Raw genomic sequence first — 25,370 nt, 5'->3', positions numbered from 1 at the left:
ATCTAGAAGAGAGCCTGGCATGTGGGAAGGGCCTGGTAAGTACGCTGAAGGAAGGATACTGAATGCATAATAGAGGGAATTTCATGAGCACTAAGTCTGTGCCAGGTACTGTTCTAAAGACTTTTCATGGATCATTATAGGCAATTATCACAATCCTACAAGGTAGTATTTTTCAGATAAAGGAAGTGAGGAAGTGAAGAAGTGAGGAAGATGAAATTTAAGATTTAAGGAATTTGCTCATGACCATATGGCTAGGAAGTAATAAACTGAGGAAAATTCAGAGAGCCTGGTTCTAGGTGCATGATCTTAATTACTGTACGTACTGTTTCTGTACTTTCAGCTTGAGGTGTTAAAAGCAGAGGACTAGAACCTGAACTCGTTTAAAGAATGTACGTTCCATATGGGTGGGCATGTCTGCTCGTCCAGTGATTTACCCCGAGCACATCAGTGGCATACAACTAGCACTCAATAAACAGTTGATGAATAAGTGAAGGGAGTCTTTTTCTTTTTCCTGGGTATTGGGCTTATCCTAGGAAAAAGTGTGAATTATGTTAAAATGTCTTTGGGATTTTCCTAACTCTCTCTTGTTGGGTACCTTTCCCATTTAATCTCCTTCCAGGTGATCAGTTATGACAGTGCCTGCCTTGTTCCAGCTATGGTAACTGCACAGGCTGCTTTAAATAATGTATTATCCACTCCCAGATCAAAATCCTAACCCACGTAGGGTGGCAAACCTCCTCTGTTATTGGGAGGAAAGCAATGTGATTTCAGGTCTTCCCAATAAAGCATAATTGAACGTGGCTTCTAGTCATCGCAGGGATTTGTCAATAATGCATAGAATAACTGTATTTTAAAGAGATTGCTTGTTAATCCCAATTGGCTTATAATTTTGTATAATCTAGAGGAAAGGGTCAAGTTTTCTAAGCTCATCCTGGTGTTCATAGCTTCCAACTCTCCTCTACACAATACTCTAAGATTGTCCTTAGACCCCTCGGGGGAGGCAGCCTACCTAATCCACACATTTCAATGGTCCAGTGAAATGAAAGCTAGTGATAACAAAGAAAAAAATCAAAATAAACAAGTTGCAATGAGCTTCTTTCCTACCAACATACAGATTACTTACCATTATCTATAGTTGGATATTATAAAATAATGGCATATAAATCAATAACGCAGCAACTTTGTTAATTTACTTTTAATAGTATGTTGTCAGTTATTTAAAAACACAGATTCCCAAGCAGTGTATCACCAAAGGAAAGCCTCTCCAAAGCAAATTGGTGGTGGTAGTGGTGGCGGGGGAAGATGAGAGGTGGGGATCAAACATACATTTGCTTTAGTGAAAGAGATGCAGATGATTCACTTCTGAATTACAATTCATACGGGACTTGAAAGAGTTATTGAGACACCAATGCATTGCTGATGCAAGTCTGCAATACTGCACCGTAGGAGGTTAACAAAACAACTCACAACAAACAAAATTAATTATCATGAAGCTAAATTAAGAGCAATTTATAATTAAAAGCTAGAACAGCAGCATCTGAAAACCAAGATGACCTCAGTACAACACTGATCATGCAATAATAAGTAAACGTCCGTCCCCCAAGTATGGGAAGTCCAACCATCAGAGCTTGTGCAGGATCACAGGAGCTCTGCAAGGCATGGAGGCAGCCAGTGGGTACTGCATTAGCATCCTCAGTAAATTTTTTGGGCTCACATTCACTTGATAGGTTTTAAGACTGCCCATGAGAACTGCAGAAAGGCCCTGGACTTCTGGGTCAGTCTCTGGTCACCACTACCAGGGAGCCTTGGTCTCCACTTTGATTACTCTTCTGAACGAGGGACGATCAACCCAAGACATTTCCTCAGGGACAGAGAAAGTGTTCTGATTATACACCCCAAATCTAATATCAAGAGACTTTTGTTTTATATAAAACAGAGAGAACAAGACATCAAAAAAAGCCTCCAGGCCAACCAACTCCTGCGCAGGCTGCCAAGGGAGGCTAGTCCCCCAGGATGTCCCTCCTTGCCTCTGAGGTTTCTGGTGGCATGGGGGCGGCCAGGAGGGACCTTAGGAGATGGCAGGTGGTGTCACGGCTGCTCTGGACTGTTGGTCACAGTGCCTTGACCAGCCCAAACAGACAGGGGGCCTCTAACCATGAGAGTGAGGCAGAGGAGCAGACCCTTTCGATCTTTGTATCCCCTGGCCTAGTACAAAACAGATGCCGCATAAACACAGAATAAACTATTTCTGGCCTTAGCTCACTTTGCCAGCACCACATTCATCAACCTGCATTTATCAGCTCATATCCTCTTTTCAGCCACAGCTGTTGCAATGCAGGAGGCGACCCTCTCCAGCCCAAGATTAATTTCTGCCCAATGCTTGGTGTCCCAACTCTCCTGTGCTCAAACCTTGTAACACTGCCTTTTTGTCTACCTCAGCATCTCCAAATTTCTTTTGATTCTCAAACCCCCTTCACAGAAATATGAACCCCCTTAGGAATGTACTAAATCATTTCATTATTTTTGTTTGCTATGATTAAGTGGGAAGTTTGAAGTAAAAAACATTTTATTTGAACTAAACATAAATTTAAAGATCATGATATAAAATTTATTTATTTTTCTGAGGAAGATTCGCCCTGAGCTAACACCTGTGCCAATCTTCCTCTATTTTGTATGTGGGTCACTGCCACAGCATGGCCACCGACAAGTGATGTAGATCCGTACCTGGGAACTGAACCCAGGCCATCGAAGCAGAGCGTGCCGAACTTAACCACTAGGCCACGGGGCCGGCCCTAAAATTTATTTTTAAAGTAATTTTTATGAACCTAAAACTACTCTAAAAAATAAAGTCTATTTTAAAAAAATATGATGAGAAACAGAGTATTTGCATGGTCTCAAAGTATCTCCCCACAAGACACTTAACAATTTCTCTTGAACCAAGAGACCTGGCAGACCCCACCTTGAGGAAGCAATCAAAGTCACCACCACCAGTGACAGGACACATTGACAGCATGTACCCCTTAACACAATGCACTGAGAAAGACACAGCACCGCTTCTGTGGGATTCCTCCCCAAAATGCACAACTTCAGTCTAATCATGAAAAAACATCAGACAGACCCACATTGAGGGACAGTCTACAAAACAACCGAGCAGTTCTCATCAGAAAGGTCAAGGTCGAAGAAACACTGAAGAATTGTCATAGAAGAGGTTTCTCCACTTGAGAGAAATTATTAAGTGTCTAAAGACCACTAAAGAGACATGAAACTAAATGCAATGTAGGACCCTGAACCACAAGGAGGATATGAGGGGAAAAACTGGCAAAATCCCAATAAGGTGTAGAGATTAGTTCCTAGTACTGCATCAATGCTAATTTTCTGGGTCAAATAGTGGTACTGTGGTTATGTAAGATGCTAACATTGGGGGAGGCTGAGTGAAGGGTATACAGGAACTCTCAATTACTTTTGCAACTTTTCCATAATCTAAAATTATTTCAAAATAAAAAGCTAAAAAAAAGTAATTTTCCCACGTAGCAGATAATGCCAGCTATTTCATTTACATAAATTAAATTCTTAATGAATTAATTATGTAAGGAAAAAGGCATGATTGGCCAATAACGTAACATGTTTTGAAACAAAATGTGCTCTACAATCTAGATTTGAAACTAAATCCATGTGATAGAGTCAAAAACATAGAAAGAGCTTCATGATATTTTTTGGAATTCTTGTTTTTTTAATGTAAAATTCAACTGTTACTTTAATAGCTTTCTTGCTTTTTTTCTTTTTAATTAAGACTTTTTTGAGAAATGTAAGATTCACAGCAAAACTGAAGGGAGAGTACTAACACTTCCCATATATGCCCTGTCCCCACCCATGCATAGCCTCCCCCCTTATCAACATCCGCCCCCAGAGTGGTACATTTGTTGCAACTGAAACATTGATACATGATGATCACCTAAAGTCTATAGTTTATATTACAGTTCGCTCTTGGTGTTGTACATTCTATGGGTTTGGACAAATACATAATGACAGGTATCCACCGTTATGGTATCACAGAGTATTTCACTGCCCTAAAAATCCCCTGTATTCCACCTACTCATCCCTCCTTTCCACCCCAACCACTGGCAACCACTGACCTTTTTACTGTCTCCATAGTTTTGCCTTTTCCAGAATGTCATATAGTTGTATCATACAGTATGTAGGCTTTTCAGATTGGCTTCTATCACACAGTGATATGCATTTAAGGTTCCTCCATGTCTTTTCATGACTTGATAGCTCATTTCTTTTTAGCACTGAATAATATCCCATTGTCTGAATGTACCACAGTTTATTTATCCATTCACCTACTGAAGGATATCTTGGGTGCTTCCAAGTTTTGGCAATTATGAATAAAGTTGCCATAGACATCCACATGGAGGTTTTTTGGGTGGACATATGTTTTCAACTCCTTTGGGTAAATACCAGTGAGCACGATTGCTGGACTGTATTTGTAAGAAACTGCCAAACTGTCTTCCACAGTGACTGTACCAATTTGCATTCTCACCAGCAATAAATGAGAGTTCCTCTCGCTCCATAACCTTACCAGCATTCGTTGTTGTCAGTGTCCTAGATTTTGGCCATTCTGGGTATGTAGTGGTGTCTCACTATAGTCTTAATTTGCATTTCTCTGATGACATATGATGTGGAGTATCTTTTCATATACTTATTTGACATCTGTATCTCTTCTTTGGTGAGGTATCTGTTAAGGTCTTTGACCCATTTTTTTCATCGGTTGTTCATGTTCTTATTGGTGAGTTTTAAGAGTTCTTTGTATACTTTGGATAACAGTCCTTTATCAGACGTGTCTTTCGCAAATATTTTCTCCCAGTCTGTGGCTTGTCTTCTCATTCTCTTGACAATGTCTTTTTCAAAGCAGAAGTTTTTAATTTTAATGAAGTCCATTATTTCATTCGTGGATCATGCTTTTGGTGTTGTATCTAAAATGTCATAACCATATCCAAGGTCACCGAGGTTATCTTCTAGGAGTTTTATAGTGTTTTTTGTTTTCTATTTAGTTTTGTGATCCATTTTGAGTTAAGTTTTGTGTAAGGTGTAAGATCTGTGTCTAGATTCATTTTTTTGCATGTGGATGCCTAGCTGTTCCAAAATCATTTGTTGAAAAGACTATCTTTGCTCCATTACATTGCCTTTGCTTCTTCACAAACTTCAGTTAACTATATTTATGTAGGTATTTCTGGGATCTATATTCTGTTTAATTGATCTGTTTGTCTGTTCTTTCTCAAATACCACACTGTCTTGATTACTGCAGCTTTACAGAACATCTTAAAGTCAGATAACGTCAGTCCTCCTATTTTGTTCTCCTTCATTATACTGAAATTGTGTTGGCTATTTTGCATCTTTTGCCTCTCCATATAAACTTTAGAATCAGTTTGTTGATATCCACAAAGTAACTTGCTGGGATTTTGATTGGGATTGTCTTGAAATCTATAGATCGAGTTAGGAAGCACCGACATCTTGACAACATGGTGTCTTCTTATCCTTGAACATGGATTATCTCTTCATTTTTTTAGTTCTTCTTTGATTTCTTTCATCAGAGTTTTGCAGTTTTCCTCATATAGATCTTGTACATGTTTTGTTAGACTTAAACCTAAGTATTTCATTTTTGGGGGTGCTAACGTAAATGGTATTGTGTTTTTAATTTCAAATTCCACTTGTTCATTGCTGTTATATATGAAAGCAATTGACTTTTGTACATTAACCTTAAATCCTGAAACTCTGCTATAACTGCTTATTAGTTCCAGGAGTTTTTTTGTTGATGTTTTCAGGTTTCCTTTATAGGTGATCATGTCATCTGCAAACAAAGACAGCTGTATGCCTTCCTTTCCAATCTGTACACGTCTTATTTCCTTTTCTTGTCTTATTGCATTAGTCAGGACTTCCAGGATGATGTTGAAAGGAGTGGGGAGAAGGAATATCCTCGCCTTGTACCTGATCTTTGTGGGAAAGCTTCAAGTTTCTCGCCATTAAATATGATATTAATGGTAGTTTTTTTGTAGCTATTCTTGACCAAGTTGAGGAAGTTTCCCTCTATTTCTAGTTTACTAAGAGTTTTTATCATGAATTGGTTTTGGATTTTTTGTCAAATGTTTTTTCTGCATCTGTTTGTATGTGTGATTTTTCTTATTTAGCCTATTGATGTGATAAATTACATTAAATTATTTTTTAATGTTGAAGCAGCCTTGCATACCTGGGATAAATCCTACTTGGTTATGGTATATAACTCTTTTCAAACATTGTTGGATCCTATTTGCCAATATTTTGTCTTATGTTTTTAAATGATGAAATAAAGGTTAATATTTCATTCATGTATTTTTAAGTACTTTTCTGAAAATAATGAATAGTCTTAATTCTCAAAAAATGAAAAGTAAAATTAGATAAAAATCAATACTACATTTCCCATTTTTAACCTTTTTTTATGATAAGCTTTCTTTTTTTTATGAGGAAGATTGGCCCTGAGCTAACATCTGTCGTCAATCTTCCTCCCTTTTTCCTTTTTTCTCCCCAAAGCCCCAGTAGATAGTTGTATGTCATAGTTGTACATTCTTTTAGTTGCTCTATGTGGGACGCCACCTCAGCATGGCTTGATGAGTGGTGTGTAGGTCCGTGCCCAGGATCTGAACTGGCCAACCCTGGGCCACCGAAGTGGAATGCACGAACTGAAGCGCTACACCACTGGGCTGGTCCCGACATTTGTTTTTGAGGAATAAAATTTCTAATAGAAAAATACAACTTACTGATTTGGTAAAGGTCATTCTGAGGTTAGTTTATAGAAGAATTATGAATTTTTAACTTATTATTCGTTTGTTGCATTTCAATTAGCAGCTTCATGTCTTCGGTCAATGGTTTTTACGTATATAATTTAATGTAAGAAAGAAAGAAAAAAACTATGTAAAGCTGTATAATGGACAAAACAACCAGGATTGTGGGGGCTGGTGACACAGTCCTTCACCACGTGAGAGCACATGAGCAGGCTCAGTGCACCTCCACTGGCACCAGGGCTTGTTCTCTGTATGCACTGTGGAGTTCTCACAGGGTCCTATTTTCTAGGGGGAAATACATGAATCAATACTCATTTTAAAACATAACTAGGAAAAAATGCCACTGCTGTCTTTAACATGAATTCCCTGGACGGCCTCTGTAGGCAGCAGGGGTTCAAATCCACCAGTTGGAAAATGTAACTTTCCTGACTTTACAACTTGAATGATCACAACACTCAGAATTTAATACATTCACATCTACTCTAACTTAAAACAAAAAATTCTCTGTTCCAAAATGCCCCTCCCAGTACATCCTCACACCACCAGTCCATTGGTATCTCTCTCTTGCTCCCAGCTTTCGCTTGCAGTCAAATCTCATGAAAAAGTTAAATTTGCTATTTCAGTTTTTCAACTCACACTAACTTTTCAATCCACTCTAACACGATTTCTGCACTGACTCTTCTATTAAAAATATTTTTGTTAACACATAACCAGTAATGTCCACGTCACTAAGTCCAACGGATACTTTTCAGTCTTATTTAATCACTCAGCAGCATCTGGTTGATCAGTTCCTCTCTCCTGAATCATGTCCATCCCTTGGCATGCATAACAACATGCTCTACCAGTTTCCACTTATTTCTCAGGTTACTTGCCTCGATCGCTTTCGCCAACCTCTACCTTACCTTTAAAAATATTGTTCTTTAGGATTCAGTAATCCCTTCTTCCTTCTTCCTTTATTTTTTTTCTAGGTGACCTCATTTACTCCCAAGGTTTCAAATATCCTCTATAGGCTAACGCAGATGTCTATCTCCAGCCCAGAGCCTTCTCCCTAGCTTAGGCCCTTATGTGCATATGCTGTTCAGTGTGTCCATTTGTACAATGCATGTGAACATGGCCAAAACTTAACACTTGGTCTCATCCCAAACCCAAGCCATCTCGACCACAAACCGGCTTCTTTTGAGCATTCTCTAGTTCTCAATGGGCGGCACCAGTATGCATTCACTGATCATGTCAAAAATATGCCCCCCATTCTCTACCCAACATAGCCACTCAGTTATTAAGTCCTGTTTATTTTACCTATATATTTCACCAATCTGCTTACTTCTCTCTATCACCATTATTATCACTTCAAGTCCAAGCCATCATATCAGTTGGCTAACTGCTCCTGTAGCTTCCTAACTGGTCTTGTGTAAACAGGACGGCTCTGCTCCAATCCATTATCTACTCTGAAGCTGGAATGCTATTTTTAAAATGCAAATTTGATCATATTACTCTCTTTTATTTTTTAAAAAAGCTTTAAATTTCTTCCCTTGAGTAATAGGATAAGGTAAAAGGTCCATAACAAAAACTTAAAGGCCCTGCCTTTAGGTCTGGCCCTCACCTACCTCTCCAACCTCATCACATGCTGTTCTTTCCCTTATTCTTTATGTCAGACACAGTTTCTTTCCCTCCTCAAAAGTCCAACCTCAGGGCCGGCCCTGTGGCTTGGTGGTTAAGTGCGCGTGCTGCAATGCTGGTGGCCCGGGTTCGGATCCCGGGTGCGCATCGAGGCACCACTTCTCCGTCCATGCTGAGGCCGCGTCCCACATACAGGAACTAGAAGGATTTGCAGCTATGACATACAACTATCTACTGGGGCTTTGGGGGGAAAAAGTAAAATAAATAAAATCTTAAAAAAAAAAAAAAAAAAAAAAGTCCAACCTCAGGACCTTCAATTTTACAGTTTTCCTTTCTCTAGAACAGGAGCTGGCAAACTTTTTCAGGAGAGGGCTAGATAGCAAATACTTTAGGCTTTGTGGGCCAATAGGTCATAGTCTGTGACTCAGCTACTCAACCCTGACATTAGTGTGAAAGCAGCCACAGACAATACGTAAGTGAACAGGCATGGCTATGTTCCTGAGCCTTACAAAAGAGGCTGTGGGCTGGGGCACGGTTTGCCAACTCTTCCTCTAGAAGGCTAATAATCCCTACCCCATCGCTTACAGATCCATCTCAAGTTTTTTCATTTCAAGTATTTTCTTACTGAAACGTTTCCTGATCAGGATAAGTCCCTTTATTAAATGTGCTTATACCACAAAGTATACTTCTCTTTCATAGAACTGATCGTTACTATAATTAATTAGATATTTGTGAAATTCCTTTGTCAATATCCATCTTCCCTATAAGGCTGTAAGCTCCATTAGACTGGGAACTATATTTACTTTGCTATTTCATTCCCAGCATGTGGTGGAGAATATGACACATAGTAGCAATCAATAAATATTTGTTGAATGAATGAATGATTAATTTGCTATCTGACCTTCAGTTGGCAACTTTATCTTTCTGAGCCTTAGTTCTCCATCTGGAAATGGAAATGATAGTAACAGCCACTTCCTGGTTTGTTTCAAGGCAAGGTAATATGTGTGAGTGTATTTTGTGAACTCTAAAGCAATATACAAATGTGAGAAAAGAAATATTAGAAGGATGCCTTGGTTGTCTTGTACAGGGGCAAATTACAGCCCAAGAGCCAAATCCTCTGGATTGTTTTGTTGGCCCTTTAGCTAGGAACGGTTTTTGCTCTTTTTAAAGGGTTGTAAAAAACAAAAATAAAAACAAAACCAAGAAGACTGTGTGATACATAGAGACCAAAGCCTAAAATACTTCACTCTCTGCCCCTTTACAGAAAACGTTTGCTGACCCCTGGCCTGTCTAGGCTTAAGTAAATATTTTAATGAGCACAGAAATGGATAATTATTACTCTGCAAATATATCCACAGTTTAGTATTTTGGAGACTGAAAAGCACTGCCATTTCTGACTGCCTTTCTTCTATTCAATAGAGCAAGGGGTCAAAGTTGTAAAAATGTCTTCCCCCTCCCCAAGAACTTTACGTTGACTTTAAATTAAAAACAAAAATAAAAGGAATCTATAAACATTTCATTTCCCCTCAATTATATCAACAATTGCTTTTGAAACAGAGAAGGCACATCTGGGGAATGGGAGAGGGATGGGGAGCTGGAGGCCAAGAGAACCACGTCCACTGGAAGGCTGACTGCTGTGCTATGTATGCCATTGCTGTGCGGAGTCCAGATCTACTGAACCCAATTCCTCATACGGTGTAAAATCCTGAGATTGTTTTTCCCGGGGAATCCATCATTACACAGAAATTAGTAATAACACACTTATAGGAACTAATAAGGGAAAATACCGCACTGAAAAGGAAAGGAATTTAGTCAAAAGATCAAGATTCAGTTTGTACTCTACCCCTTAATCCATCACTTTGAGCAAATCCATTAGTCTTTCTGAGCTTGAGTTTCTTCACCTAGAAAAAGAGAGTCAATATCACTGATGCCATTTAGTAGATGGCTATTACGAGCCAGGCGCTTTACATATATTACACCTGATCTTTATATCAAACTGCAAAGTGGATATTATTAGCTTCAATACATAGATGAAGAAACTGATGCTCAGAGAGGTCGAGTAACTTGCTCAAAGTAGTAGTTTGGAGTCAAAACCTGACTCGAGCAACACTATCAGTGCAAGTTCTGATTAAGATATTTAACTTTCTTAGTCCTACTACATGTTTCATCTTATGGAAAATATACAAAACCTAATTTCTAGAAGAGAAGTTCTGAAATTCCTCATATTACAACATTACCAACTTACATCTTAAATGTGGATGGTTTCCCTACAGTGCCTGTGTTAAATCTAATTTTACATCTTTAGAGAATAGTAAAGAGAGGATGTGCTCTCCTCTTAGGAACAACCTGAGCTGACAAAGCATAAGTACATAAAAGTATTAGATTTGGGGCATGTCCCTTGAATGGCATAGTAATCTTGAATTCTATTTGTTCCACAGCAATTCCGTTCTGTTTATGAACCAAACACACTCACTATGTGGCACGTCAGTTGATTATTAGACCTTGATTACCTTTGCTTCATTTTCTCATGTAGTCGCCCGTGCTGGACACACTGTTCCTCCAGCTCGTCATTCCTTCTCTGTAACTTCTCCAGTCGGTCATATGTATACCTTTTTTCTTGACTGAGCTGAGCTATTTCAGATCTGGAGAGGTGAAAACACAGAAATGATAGATGTTAAGGGTTCTTATTACCAGAGCATGTTTTTATGGTACAACCTTAACATTATCTTAAACTCTGTACATAGACATAACATGTAAATAAAAATTATTTTATGTAAAATAAAATATTTCAGAAATTGAAAAATGTCTAGTAGAGGGATATACGCATTGCAGGGACTCAGATGGTAGACAGATAAAGGAATAACAACTTACTCTAATAGAGACAAAAATGATAATGGCCAGACTCCCTTTTTCCCCCCTTTTGGTGAGGAAGATTAGCCCTGATCTAACATCTGTTGCCAATCTTTCCTCTTTTCACTTGAGGAAGATTGGCCCTGACCTAACATCTATGCCAATCTTCCTCCATCTTGTATGTGGGACGCCTCCATAGCATGGCTTGATGAGCAGTGTGCAGGCCCATGCCCGGGATCCGAGCCTGCGAACTGCAGGCTGTCGAAGCAGAGCGTGAGTTTAACCACTACACCACCAGGCGGGCCCCTCCCTTTTAAAAGAGACTATCATTCATTTACCAAATATTTACTGAGTGCTTTTCACAGGCCAGCCACCATGCTGCTACAGGAGCAACCCCAGGCCTAAGCTCTACAACAGACAGCTGTTTCTTTTAATTAACATAGCTCATTTAGTGGTACATGATTAAAATCATATAGATTCAAAAGGCATAATAATGAAAAATGGCAGTCCTCTGCCCCCAACCTCCCATCCAGCTAAGCAGTGACAAATACTTTCAATTTTTTAAAAGCTAATTCTTCTGGTATTCACTTCCGTATTTCTAAATGTGCTTATATCAATATCTCTTGTTCCATCAATTAAGAAATTTCTACTGATTCATTATGGTAGATGAAGATTAAAATCCTTATATGGCCCTTTCCCCATCTCCAGCTTGTTAATATAATTACTACTATTTCAGTCTGTGGTGAAATCAATACCAGCATTTTCGTTATAATGACTACCTAAGTATTGTTTCTTGCTGTCTACGTAGTATATTGTGACTACATTTGCACTTGTGTACATCTATTTTCCCCAAATGAGTGGGCTTCAGTGTAGACTGACTGAGCAGCAAGCCCTCTTTTCCTATGGGAGATGACCAGTATCAGTACCTGTAATTCTCTCCTCTGTGGCCATTTTGTTTCTCAAGAAAAGGATCCTACAGTTTCCTGCTTGTTGTGTGCAACCCTAACCATCAGGGGTTGAGGAGTTGGTTGGAAATAGAGGGCTGGGGATCTCACCTTTCAGAATACAGACTTTCTGTTAATCCCTCTATTCTAATTTCAGTGCCCCTATTTTAACCAGAGCCTGTTGGTTTAATCTCTTCAGAGAGGACGCCCCTCAGTGGAGGAGGAAGAGTCACTTGGCTGCTTAGGATGTGGGTGGAACTGTCAATTTTGGTTTCAGTCCTATGTACCACTCCTGCCTTCCAAGTTTTTCTGGAATCCTGAAAGCAGATCAGCTTGCTTCACGATCCTATCCTCCTCTGTGGACACTTAAGATTTACCTTCCTCCACTTTGCTAGGTCAGGTACTAATCCCCCAATCTTCCATTGCCTCTTACGTCAGAACTGAAGGTTTAAAACTCTTGCATATTAAAATAATTGGTTTGTTTCTTGAAGTTTAAGTTAGATACTTGATGTAAAATTACTTCCCTCCAAAGAAAGGATTCCTCTATCAGGCATCATAGCCTTTTCTTCCTGGTCAAGAAAAGATTTGGATTTTCTAAGGAAATTCATCCCAAGGACCAAGCTGCTTCACAAGTATGAAGCAATCTCTCACTGTAAGTTCACCTCATTCCTCACTTTATTTTCATCTTGGTCCAAGTGTCATCTCAAAGGAAGCTTGCTCTGATTAATACCTTGCAGTTCTCATTATGTCAGCACATTTTCTGAAACCATCTCTAGCTATTTTGTATACATTAGCTTATAATTTATCCCTCTGGATTCTGTTCTGTGCCTTGTCTTTCCTGCTCGATTATACATGAGGGCATGGATTATCTCATTTTCAAGCTTGGATCAAGCACTCAATCTACATTTGCTTCTCCTAATAAGAATTTATCTATATCTGAAATAGTCTAAATCAGTTAATAATGGCTTATGCGTCTCCTTTTAAAATCACAAACAATATAAAAGAATTTAAGGGCAGTTATAAGAAACTGTTAATTTAGTGTTCATCCAAGATTAGTATTTCCTATCACAATATGCACTATGCACTAAAATAAATTCCAAAATGACAAAAAAATATCCTTAAACCAGATTAGGAAAAAATGCAGAAGAATATTTTTCTGTTCTCAGGTACGTTCCCATAACAAAGGTCACTTTTTAAAATAAAAATCACAAAAGAAACATATATTTTACAATATAAAATATAAAAGTTTACACACAAAAAATCTTTTCATGAGAATGTTTGTTGTAACATTGTTTCTAGAAGCAGTCTTGTTCTGCAACCCAATATCTGAAAACTTAACCCAGAAATCTGTCAACAAAAGATTGGTTCCATTACTTATACAAAGGCATATCAGTGGAGTGATGCCAGCATCATGGTGGAGTGAGCTGTTCCCTTTGTCTCTCCCCCATAAGTTACAACTAAACAGATGTTCATTAACCAACAGAGGATTGCCTACACAGCACAATAGGACATCTGAGAGATCCACACAGTGGTGCATCTGAAGGTGGGGGTACTGGATCCCCGGGAAGCAGTGGAACTAGGTGAGAGGCCCCCTCCTCCTCCCCAGCAGCAGCAATCCAGGTCGTGGGTCCTCACACAGTGGCCAGTGCAACTGTAACAGGAGATGGGGGCAGCTCAGCCTGTGCCCCAATGCTTTTGGAGTTGTAGCCCGGCCCGCAGGAGTGCCCACAATGCCAGCAGCCCCACCTGTGGGAAGGCTCCCCACTGAGTGGGGCAGCTCAGCCCCCGCAAAGGAGCCCCCAACAAATGCAGCAGCTCAGCCAAGCCACCTGAGAGCACAGAGCTGACCCGTGTGTGAAAGAAAGCACCCCTCCCCTCCTGCCCAGCACAGTGGCTCAGCCGGTCCCCTGCTGAGTGCAGTGGTCCCGCACATGAGTGACCCACTGGTGGACCACAGAGGCCCCACCTGGGTATGAGTGCATTACCTGCCAAGTGGCTAAAGCCAGTGCAGAAATGCAGAGGAGCCCTACCGGCACAACTTCCAGCAGACGAGGTGGGATCAGGAAACACAGCTGCTGCGCCCCCCACTGCCCAGTGGTGGCAGGTGGAATCTGAGACCTGATACTACCACAAACACGCCAGCAAAGGATCAATTCATCAAATACCATGAAGAACTACAGTAACACTTCAGAGCAGAAGGAAAATGACAAGTCTCCAGAAACCAATCCTGAAGTCACAGAAATTTACAACCTAAATGACAGAGAATTCAAAATAGTTGTCTTAAAGAAATTCAATGAATTACAAGAAAACTCAGAAAGACAGTGCAATAAGCTCAGGAATAAAATTAATAATAAGAAGGAATTGTTCGCAAAAGAGATTAAAACTCTAAAAAAAAACACAAACAGAAATTCTGGATATGAAGAACACAATTAATGATATAAAAATAGTCTATAATCCATAAAAAATAGGGCTGACATTACAGAGGACAGAATTAGTGATTTAGAAGATAGAAATATATGATCCCACTCATTCAGTAGTAGATAATAACAACAACAAACAAACACATAGAGACAGAGATTGGATTGGTGGTTACCAGAGGGGAAGGGGGGAGGGAGGAGGGCAGAAGGGATAATTAGGCACATGTGTGTGGTGGTGGATTGTAATTAGTATTTGGGTGGTAAACATGAGAACATGATGTAATCCATGCAGAAGTATAATGATGTACACCTGAAATTTATACAATGTTATAAACCAATGTTACCACAATAAACAAAACAAAACGAACAAAAAAAGAAGACAGAAATATAGAAATACTTCAGGAGGAGGAGTAGAGAGAACTAAGATTTTAAAAAAATGAATAAAGTGGGGCCGGCTAGGTGGTGTAGTGGTTAAGTGCACACGCTCTGCTTCGGTGGCCCGGGGTTCACAGGTTTGGATGCCAGGTGCACACCACCGCTTGTCAAGCCGTGCTTGGCGGTGTCCCATATAGAAAGTGGAGGAAGATGGGCACGGGTGTTAGCACAGGGCCAATCTTCCTCAGCAAAAAAGAGGAGGATTGGCAACAGATGTTAGCTCAGGGCTAATCTTCCTCACAAAAAAAATGAAGAAAGTCTTCCGAAAATATCCAACTTAATTAGGAAAAGCAACATAAGGATTATAGGTATTCCAGAGGGAGAAGAGAGAGAGAAAGGAGCAGAGAGCTTGTTCAAAGAAATACTAGTTGAGAACTTCCCAAACCTGGGGAAAGAACTGCACTTAGAAGTACATGAAGCCAATAGAACTCCTAATTACATCAACACAAAAAGACTTTCTCCAAGGCATATGATATTAAAACTGGCAAAAGTTAATGACAAAGAAAAAATATTAAGGGCAGCAAGGTGGAACAAAATAACCTGCAAAGGAACCCCTATGAAGCTTTCAGCAGATTTCTCAGCAGAAACCTTACAGGATAGGAGAGAATGGAATAATACATTCAAAATACTGAAAGACAAAAACTTTCGCCAAGAATGCTCTATCCAGCAAAACTATCCTTGAGATATGATGGAGAAATAAAAGCTTTCTTAGATAAACAAAAGCTGAAGGAGTTCACCACTAGGCCTGCCTTACAAAAAACATTGAAAGGAGCTCTCCTATCTGAAACTAAAAAGCAAACGTTTACAAAACCTTGAGCAAGGAGATACATGGACAGATAATATCAGAAAATTGCAGCTCTATATCAGAAAAGGTTAGTAAACACTTAATTATAAACATAAACGACAAAAGGAAGGAAAGCATAAAAAATAACTATAAACACTGTAATTTAGTCACAAACTCACAACACAGAAAAGAATAATTTGTGACAACAATAACTCAGAAGGGGAAGAGAAAACGGATGGAACCTGCCTAGGCTAATGGAGATAAGAGGCTATTAGAAAATGGACTAAGTATCTCATCTAAAAGATCTTTTATAAAACCTCATGGTAGCCACTAAACAAAAAATCAGAGCAGAGCCACAAATCACAAATAAAGAGAAAACTGAGAAAACCACCAAACTGAAAGGGCAGTCAGAAATACAAGGGAAGAAAAAAAATGGATATATAGAACAACTGGAAAACAAGAGATAAAATGGAAGTATTAAGCTCTCATATATCAATAATCACTCTAAATGTAAATAGATTGAATTCTCTAATCAAAAGACACAGAGTGGCTGGATGGATTAAAAAACAAGACCCAACAATATGCTACCTCCAGGAAACACATCTCGGCTCTAAAGACAAACACAGGCTCAGAGTGAAGGGATGGAAGACAATATTCCATGCAAATGGCAAGTAAAAGAAAGCAGGTGTGGCCATACTTATATCAGAAGCAGACTTCAAGACAAAAAAGACAATGAGAGACAAAAAGGGGAGGTATATAATGATGAGGGACATTGCACCAAGAGGACATAACATTTATGAATATAGATACCCCTATCACAGGAGCACCAAAGTATATAAAGCAACTATTAACAGACCTAAAGGGAGAAATTGACAGCAACACAATAATAGTAGGGGACCTCAACACCCTACTTACAGCAATGGATAGATCATCCAGACAGAAAGTCAACAAGGAAACAGTGGCCTTAAATGAAATACTAGGCCAGATAGACTTAATAGATATATATAGAACACTCCATCAAAAATCCGCAGAATACACATTCTTCTCAAGTGCAGAGGGAACAATCTCAAAGATAGACCATATGTTGGGAAACAAGGCAAGCCTCAATAAATGTAAGAAGATTGAAATCATATCAAGCATCTTTTCTGACAACAACATTATGAAACTAGAAATCAACTACAAGAAAAAGGCTGGGAAAGTCACAAATATGTGGAAACTATACAACATGCTACTGAACAACAATTGGATCACTGAAAAAATCAAACGAGAAATCAGAACATACCTGGAGACAAATGAAAATGACAACAGACCAACTCCTATGGGATGCAGAAAAAGTGGTGCTAAGAGGGAAATTTATAGCAATACAGGCCCACCTCAACAGACAAAAAACTCTCAAATAAGTAATCTTAAACTACACCTAACAGAACTAGAAAAAGAAAAACAAACAAAGCTCTAAGTCAGTAGAAGGAGAGAAATAATAAAAATTAGAGCAGAAATAAATAAAATAGAGACTAAAAAAACAACAGAAAGGATCAATGAAACTAAGAGCTCTTTCTTTAAAAAGATAAACAAAATTGACAAATCCTTAGCCAAACTCACTAAGAAAAAAAGAGAGAAAGCTCAAATAAATAAAATTAAAAGTGAAAGAGGAGAAATTACAACAGATACCACAGAAATACAAAAGATTATAAGAGAATACTATGAAAAACTATACGCCAACAAATTGAACAATCTAGAAGAAATGGATAAATTCTTAGATGCATATAACCTCCCAAAACTGAATCAAGAAGAAATAGAGAATCTGAATAGACCAATCACAAGTAAAGAGATTGAAATAGGAATCAAAAACCTCCCAAAAAACAAAAGTCCAGGACCAGATGGCTTCTCTGGAGAATTCTACCAAACATTCAAAGATTTAATACCCATTTTTCTCAAACTAATCCAAAAAATTGAAGAAGATGGAATACTTGCTAACTCATTTTATGAGACCAATATTACCCTGATACCAAAACCACACAAGGACAATACAAAGAAAGAAAATTACAGGCCACTATCACTGAATAACATAGATGCAAAAATCCTCAACAAAATATTGGCAAATCAAATACAGCAATACATTAAAAGGATTATACACCATGATCAAGTGGGATTTATACCAGGGATGCAGGGATGGTTCAACATCTACAAATCAATCAATGTGATACACCACATTAACAAAATGAGGAATAAAAATCACATGATCATCTCAATAGATGCAGCAAAAGTATTTAACAAGATCCAACATCCATTTATGATAAAAACTCTCAATAAAATGGGTATTGAAGGAAAGTACCTCAAGATAATAAAGGCCATATATGACAAACCCACAGCCAACATCATACATAAAGGTGAAAAACTGAAAGCAATCTCTCTGAGAACAGGAACAAGATAAGTGTGCCCCCTCTCGCCACTCCTATTCAACACAGTACTGGAGGTTTTAGCCAGAGCAATTAGGCAAGAAAAAGAAAGAAAAGGGATCTGAATTGGAAGAGAAGAAGTAAAACTCTTGCTGTTTGCAGACAACATGATTCTATATATAGAAAACCCTAGAGAATCCACCAGAAAACTACTAGAAATAATCAACAACTACAGCAAAGTTGCAGGGTACAAAATCAACTTACAACAATCAGTTGCATTTCTACATACTAACAAAGAAATAGCAGAAAGTGAAGTCAAGAACACAATCACGTTTACAATTGCAACAAAAAGAATGAAATACTTAGGAATAAACTTAACCAAGGAGGTGAAAGACCTATATACTGAAAACTATAAGACATTATTGAAAGAAATTGGAGACATAAAGAAATGGAAAGATATTCCATGCTCATTCATTGGAAGAATAAACATCGTTGAAATGTCTGTATTACCTAAAGCAATCTATAAATTCAATGCAATCCCAATCAGAATCCCAATGACATTCTTCATGGAAATAGTATCCTAAAATTTATATGGAATAACGAAGACCCTGAATAGCCAAAGCAATCCTGAGAAAAAAGAACAAAGCTGGAGGCATCACAATCCCTGACTTCAAAACATACTACAAAGCTATCATAATCAAAACAGCAGGCTACCGGCACAAAAGCAGATGCACAGATCAATGGAACAGAATTGAGAGCCCAGAAATAAAACCACATATGATGGACAGCTAATCTTTGACAAAGGAGCCAAGAATATACAATGGAGAAGGGAAAGTCTCTTCAATAAATGGTTCTGGGAAAACTGGACAGACACATGCAAAAGGACGAAAGCAGATCATTACCTCACACCATACACAAAAATTAACTCAAAAAAGATTAAAGACCTGAATGTAAGAGCTGAAACCATAAAACTTCTAGAAGAACATATAGGTGGTACACTCTTTGACATCATCCTTAGCAGCATCTTTTCAAATACCATGTCTACTTGGGCAAGGGAAACAAGAGAAAAAATAAACAAATGAGACTACATCAGACTAAAAACCTTCTGCAAGGCAAAGGAAACCATGAACAAAATGGAATATCAGATGCTATTCGGATAATGTGGCTATCTCTTGGTGTTATTTATTGACCTAAAAACATGACATATTGGTAAGAAAGGAAAATATTTAAAATCAGCACATATAAAGTGATTCCATTTTATAATTAAAAAATATTTTGACATGTGTACCACAATATTGATTATCTCTAGGTGTCAGGATTACAAATTTTTTTAAAAATATTTTTATTTTTCATATTTTCTGAATTTTTACAATGGACATATATTGTATCTAAGACAAAAAATAAAATCACTTTGATTTAGAAAAAATCATCAAAACCAAAAAGATCTGGGAACAAATTTTTCAAAATTAAAAAAAAGACCTGAGAACACACTAAAAAAAAATGAGACAAATTAAGATAAGAAGCATCATTTAGTAAAGTGCTACCCCTACTCTTTATCAAAATTCCAATTAAAAAAATATACAAGAAACATGAAAAATATTCACAGAGGAAGAAACATAAATGGGCAATAAACATTTATAAAATATTCAATTTCACCAATATTCAAAGAAATGTGTAATAAAACCAGATTACGGTCAAATATTCATTGTATGCCAACACTATGCCAGCAAGTGGAATCCATCCTTTATATTAATGATCTCAATTAATCCTACAAGGTAGGTGTTATTTCCTTTTCTCTGTGAGGGTCAATATGAGGTTTAATGATTTGCCTATGGTCACCCAAATGATGATTAGCCAAGTCCAGATACAAACACCGGTCTGCCCAACTCTAAAGGAGTTGTTCCACCCACTGCGGATTGCCTTACTCCTTTTTTTAATCTCTCACTTCTTTTTGCCACATACTGATATATGTACATATATAGTGGGCAGAATTTAGTGTAGCACTTGAGCAAAGTAATACATAATTAATAGCCTTAAAAAGGTTCATAGTCTTTTGACCAGCAATCTACTAAGGGAATCATTAAAAATTCAGATTTATGTTCAAAATTATTACTATATTATTACCCATAATTGTTAAAAATTGGAAACACCTTAAATGCCTAATGAATTACTATGCAAACAAATGATTCCATTAAAATTATGTTTCTAGAGCATTTACTGATGTAGATAAATGTTCATTGATAATATTAAGGGAAAAAGTAGGATGAAAAACTGTATATGTAGTATAATCTCACTCACAATACAAAGGTATGCATACATACACATTTATACACACATGGAAGATGACTGAAAGGAAATATGTCAAAAGTTAACAATAGTTAGTTGGATAGTAATGTCACAGGAAATTTTTTCCTTAAAACTTCCTTCTTTGTATTTATGTCTAAATGCCCTATATTCAGGATGTCTTACTTGCATAATCACAAAATATAAATGTTATTTGTAAAGTATATGTTACTGTCAAGTATTTTACTGCTATAATATTTTTTTCTGCTTTGCATATTTTTTTCTTTGTTTATAATGATAATTTGCCTATGAACTTTCAATGTTCAATAAAAATTTGGTATATGTGCATGGACACCATTTTTATCTATCTAGAGCCCATTATATATTGAAAGAACTAGATGTCTGCAAAGCTTGAAGGGTAAACTTACAAGTTTCTATGTTACTGAGATTACATTTGTGGCATGAATATCCTAGTGTCATATAAAAGGATAACTGACTCTAATCCATTTTCATAGAAAATTTAGGCAATTTCTGGCTTTACAGAAGCATGAACTTTCCCCTGCATTTTATATACCAGTTATATGGTGTAATTGCATTTGCATGAAAGTATAATATTTTACTACTATAATTAGGATTACAGTGATAATTGCTTTTTAAGGGAAAACACAACTCCTTAATTTTTTATTCTTTTAGATTCTCATTTGACTTTTGGTAACAATTAGCAGAGGCCAATATCAGTCTCTTCTTGCAGAAAATAATTTTTGTTGTATCCCAATGTGCTACCATCTAAACATGCAAGAGAAAAAAAAATAGTTCAACCGGGTGTGTGTTCTTTACTTCAATTAAACTCACACAGTTGGATACCTACGGTTGCCAAAACAGTAATATAATTTATACATTATAGTCCACACAGTAAAACTACACTAAAAGTCATTTAACAATATTTATAACACCATAAAATACAGTGTTAAAATATATGAACTGCAATATGTACCAAAATTATAAAATTTGTTTCTCATCATCAGTGATTAAAAGCAGGATCATTGCTCCAGCCTCAATACCCACAACCCTGGTGACAGATTACAATTCAAATCTTAATGATCAATTTACAATTAACAAGATAGAAGTGAAACAAATTAAACCAACCATTATATATAACGAGACCCAGTGGACTCCCATTGTTCCTCTTAATTACAAAACGCAGATCACAAATACACAATGGGCAGTGTTAGACAGCAATCCATAGGCAGAGCAACCCAGAAAGTGACAATGACCAGAAAGAAAGAGAAGCTAGACCACGTCGACCCGGGTTCTGTGTTCTATGTCCCGTTCTTTTCGACATGCGACTGTTGAGAGGCTAAAACCCAGCTCACGCTTGATCTCCACTCAGCAGCTGGCAGAGGCTCACGCCAGCCAGCGCCCAACCTTTCCAGGCGCTTGCCAGGCCACACTTTAGATCACATTGCAAACATTTTACTGCTGATTCATCTGAGCGCCTGGGGAGAGGGAACACTTCCTTCACTTTGATAAAGAAAAAAATCACAGTTGCACCCAAGATATTTAAATATCTCCACTTACCAACCTCAGAAACAACCCTATAACTGTAAAAGGCTCTCAGAGTCCTGGGGCATAAAGACGAAAGGGTAGCTAAAGTTTACGTGAGCTTCAACTAAAGCCAGCCGGATCGTCTGCCTGGTGCCAATTAAAAGCAAAATGGAATTAGTTCTCTTGTCTGATGGTCAAAAATAAGCAATATAAAATGTACAGAATTGGCAGTTCATTTTTAGTTTTAAAATGTGATGTGCCGTTCACAAATCCTGGGGTTGCAGACACCACTCACGTAGTGTGGAATGCAACTGTGCAGAAAGTACTGTGCTGATCACTGCGGAGGGCTTCCAAAGAACAGAAGCAAGAGGCATGGCCGTAATGAGACATACGTTTACTTGGGGAGAAAACTCATAGCACGGACCCACACGGAGGAACCATTTCTAAACATGTCCACAGAGCAGCCGAGCATGAGGCTGGGGTAAAGAGTAAGAATGTACAGGAACGGTGAGCCCAGATCGTCAGCTTTCCTAGTGATTCTGCATGAGCTCTAGTCAAATGGCTAGATCTGTGAGTGAAAAAGATCATATTTTAAATGGTATGAATCCATTTGTTTAGTATGGCATTTTGAGGAACATGAAACTCGTAGAGGAACGTCACTAGTAAGAAAAGGGGAGCAAAAAAATGTTTTAAATTGTTGCTCAACACAAAATAAATACACCTACTTTCAGGAAAAATTTTACTGTAGTTGTCTGAGGAAAACCTGGGTCAAAATTACCATAAGGTTTAAATCATTATTTTGGAGACTGAGCTTCCACAATGACAACACTTTAAAGAGTAAGCTATTTTTTTTTATAATTTTCTTTCTTTCTTTATTTTTTCCCCAAAGCCCCAGTAGATAGTTGTACGTCATAGCTGCACATCCTTCTAGTTGCTGTATGTGGGACGCGGCCTCAGCATGGCCGGAGAAGCGGTGCGTCAGTGCGCGCCCCGGATCCGAACCCAGGCCGCCAGCAGTGGAGCACGTGCACTTCACCGCTAAGCCACGGGGCCGGCCCCACAATGACAACACTTTAGAATGCTCAAAAATCTCCAAGATTGCCTCACCTCAGAACACAGGGGAAATGGTTTATCCCAAAATTGAGTGTAGGGGGTGTAGAGGCACAGCGTGGAGGGCTTCTACAGGGCTTCATAAGTTTATAATTGTTACTTAAAAAAGAAACACTCTAAGCCCTTCAAGTTTTATAGGTGGTTTCAAAGCAGAAGGTAATAGCAAAATGGAATGTTAAATTTCGCAAGTATTTTGAAAATCTCATAGTCTTCACGGAGGGAGCCAGAGGAAAGTGAGACTGGATCGATGAGAAATTAAGAGTAAACAAACAGACAAACAAAACCCTAAAATCACAATCTATCCTATCTACTATTTTCTTGTGAGGAACACCAAATGCATCTTTTGTAACCTTGTGGGGCCCTCAAAAGTTTGACAATAATAAATAACAATTTATCAAGTGTTTACTGTGGTTCCAGGCCTTTTTTTGGATCAGCTTTGGATTTGCCAGACCGTAGTTTTGGATTAACTCAGAAAGTTACAGTAGAGGCCTATTTTAATTCTTCAGATTTACACAACAAGGCGCCAGAGCAGACCTGAAGCACAACCAGATCCACGTTCTCCTGCTCTGTCTTGAAAAAGGTTTTCACGTGGTATAGACTTTACGTCTGTCAGAAAGTGGCACTCGGACCCTGGCAAAAACAAGAACAGCTAAGAGAAGAGACACCCACATCGCCAGTCAAGACCCTTAACACAACGCCATCCACGACAACCGCGCAGCCACCGCACACTTCCACGCGTCCAGCATTGCACCAGGTGCTCTGTACACGCATGTGTACCTGTGTCTCTCTACACACTGCTAACTCCCAAGACAGCCCCGCCACAGGGGCTTTAGGAATGTCTTTACAGCCGGAGGAGCTGAGGTTTGGAGAGATTAGGCAATGCGCCCAAGGTTATGAAGCTAAATGGCAGAGCGAGATTCAAACCTAGTTCTTTCTGAATCACAAAGTGTTTTTTGCTGCACGCTGCCTGTCACCAACAAAGGAACAGGCTGGAACCAGAGTCAGATCAGGATATGGGGGGGCAGCACAACACTTGTTTGTTTCATTCGTTCACTCAATAAATATGTATTGAGTGCCATCTGTGTGTCAGACGAAAAGGAACACGTTCAATTTACCACGTAGTGGTCAGAGCTAGAGCAATTAGAAGTGAGAGGAGCTGGAGAGAGGCTGAGGGTCAAGCTGACTAGACCAGCACAGGGTAAGCTGATAGATTTAGAGCAGGAAAAAGGGGTCTGGGGCACTGGGCACAGGTTAACCCAGGCTTACAGGTTAACCCTCACAAGCCAAGTATGCCTACTTCTCCACGAGAATTTAAGAGTAATTTTTCTTTCCCAAACTTTCCCATCTTAACTACGTTGGCCTGCATTTTCTTTAGTAGTAGATGTAAAATATTATCCTTATTGTACGAAAGATTGTAGGCTTTGGAACCAGAAATATCTAAGTGAGAACTCTAGCTTTCCCACTTACCAGGTATTTAAACACTCTGAGTACTGGTTTCCTCATCTGTAAAAGAGGATAATAATTCCTGTCTCAAGCTGTTGTGAGACTTAAATAATATACACCAAGCACATAGCGCCTATTTCTCTTTTATACACTTCAATTTCCCGAATTATGTCTTCTTAGAGAGCAAGATAATTAGTCAATAACCAATCACAGAGCAATCTTAAGAGAATATTATAAACCCCAGATCAATATAATTTTTTGCTTAAATTGTATAATCTGGTTTGTTTGTTTCTAACAAATTACTTACCTTTGGAGCTATGTGAGGCAAATCAAATCTTTCTGGTTAGGAATAGCTACTGTTGATATTTTATGTGGGTCTCTTTCACAACAAGATCAATTGGGGTTCCTTATCAAATTTCCTAAAAATATCTGGTATGTTGGCCCCCCCTAAGCTTTTCCCTTACCCAAACAAGATATATAATTAGTATTTGCTAAGAAGGTGCACAGGTCAGAGCACACTTCAGCCTCTGCCTTCCTGTGAGCAGGAAGAACCGGATTCATAAGCCCTCGATTCCCCCAAAAGATTCAGGGATGGGGATTCCATCAGCTAAGCCAGTTGATTGATGCAGGAACCCAAGATAGGGTTCTTCTCTTTCTGAATGAGATATCTGAGTCAGTAGTTTGCTGAGCCATATTACTTGTTCTGAGTAGATCTAAGCGAGTTTCAGAAA

At 38.4% G+C, this 25,370-nt stretch overlaps 1 protein-coding gene across 4 annotated transcripts in view; it reads right to left on the bottom strand.

Moving 5' to 3' along the window:
• SDCCAG8 (SHH signaling and ciliogenesis regulator SDCCAG8) overlaps window positions 1–25,370 on the bottom strand; it is a 227,839-nt gene that overhangs the window by 63,449 nt on the left and 139,020 nt on the right. For all 4 annotated transcript variants that reach the window (XM_004439590.3, XM_087424486.1, XM_087424487.1 and 1 more), the window contains one exon: window positions 10,943–11,074. In XM_004439590.3, the coding sequence (XP_004439647.1) occupies window positions 10,943–11,074 (132 nt within the window). The remainder of the gene's footprint in view (window positions 1–10,942; window positions 11,075–25,370) is intronic.

This window comes from Ceratotherium simum, chromosome 36, assembly GCF_057802395.1.
Source record: "Ceratotherium simum simum isolate JZ-2026a chromosome 36, ASM5780239v1, whole genome shotgun sequence".
Lineage (NCBI taxonomy): Eukaryota > Metazoa > Chordata > Mammalia > Perissodactyla > Rhinocerotidae > Ceratotherium > Ceratotherium simum.
The sequence above is the reverse complement of the archived record's forward strand: the minus strand, read 5'-3'. Positions and strand labels throughout refer to the sequence as shown.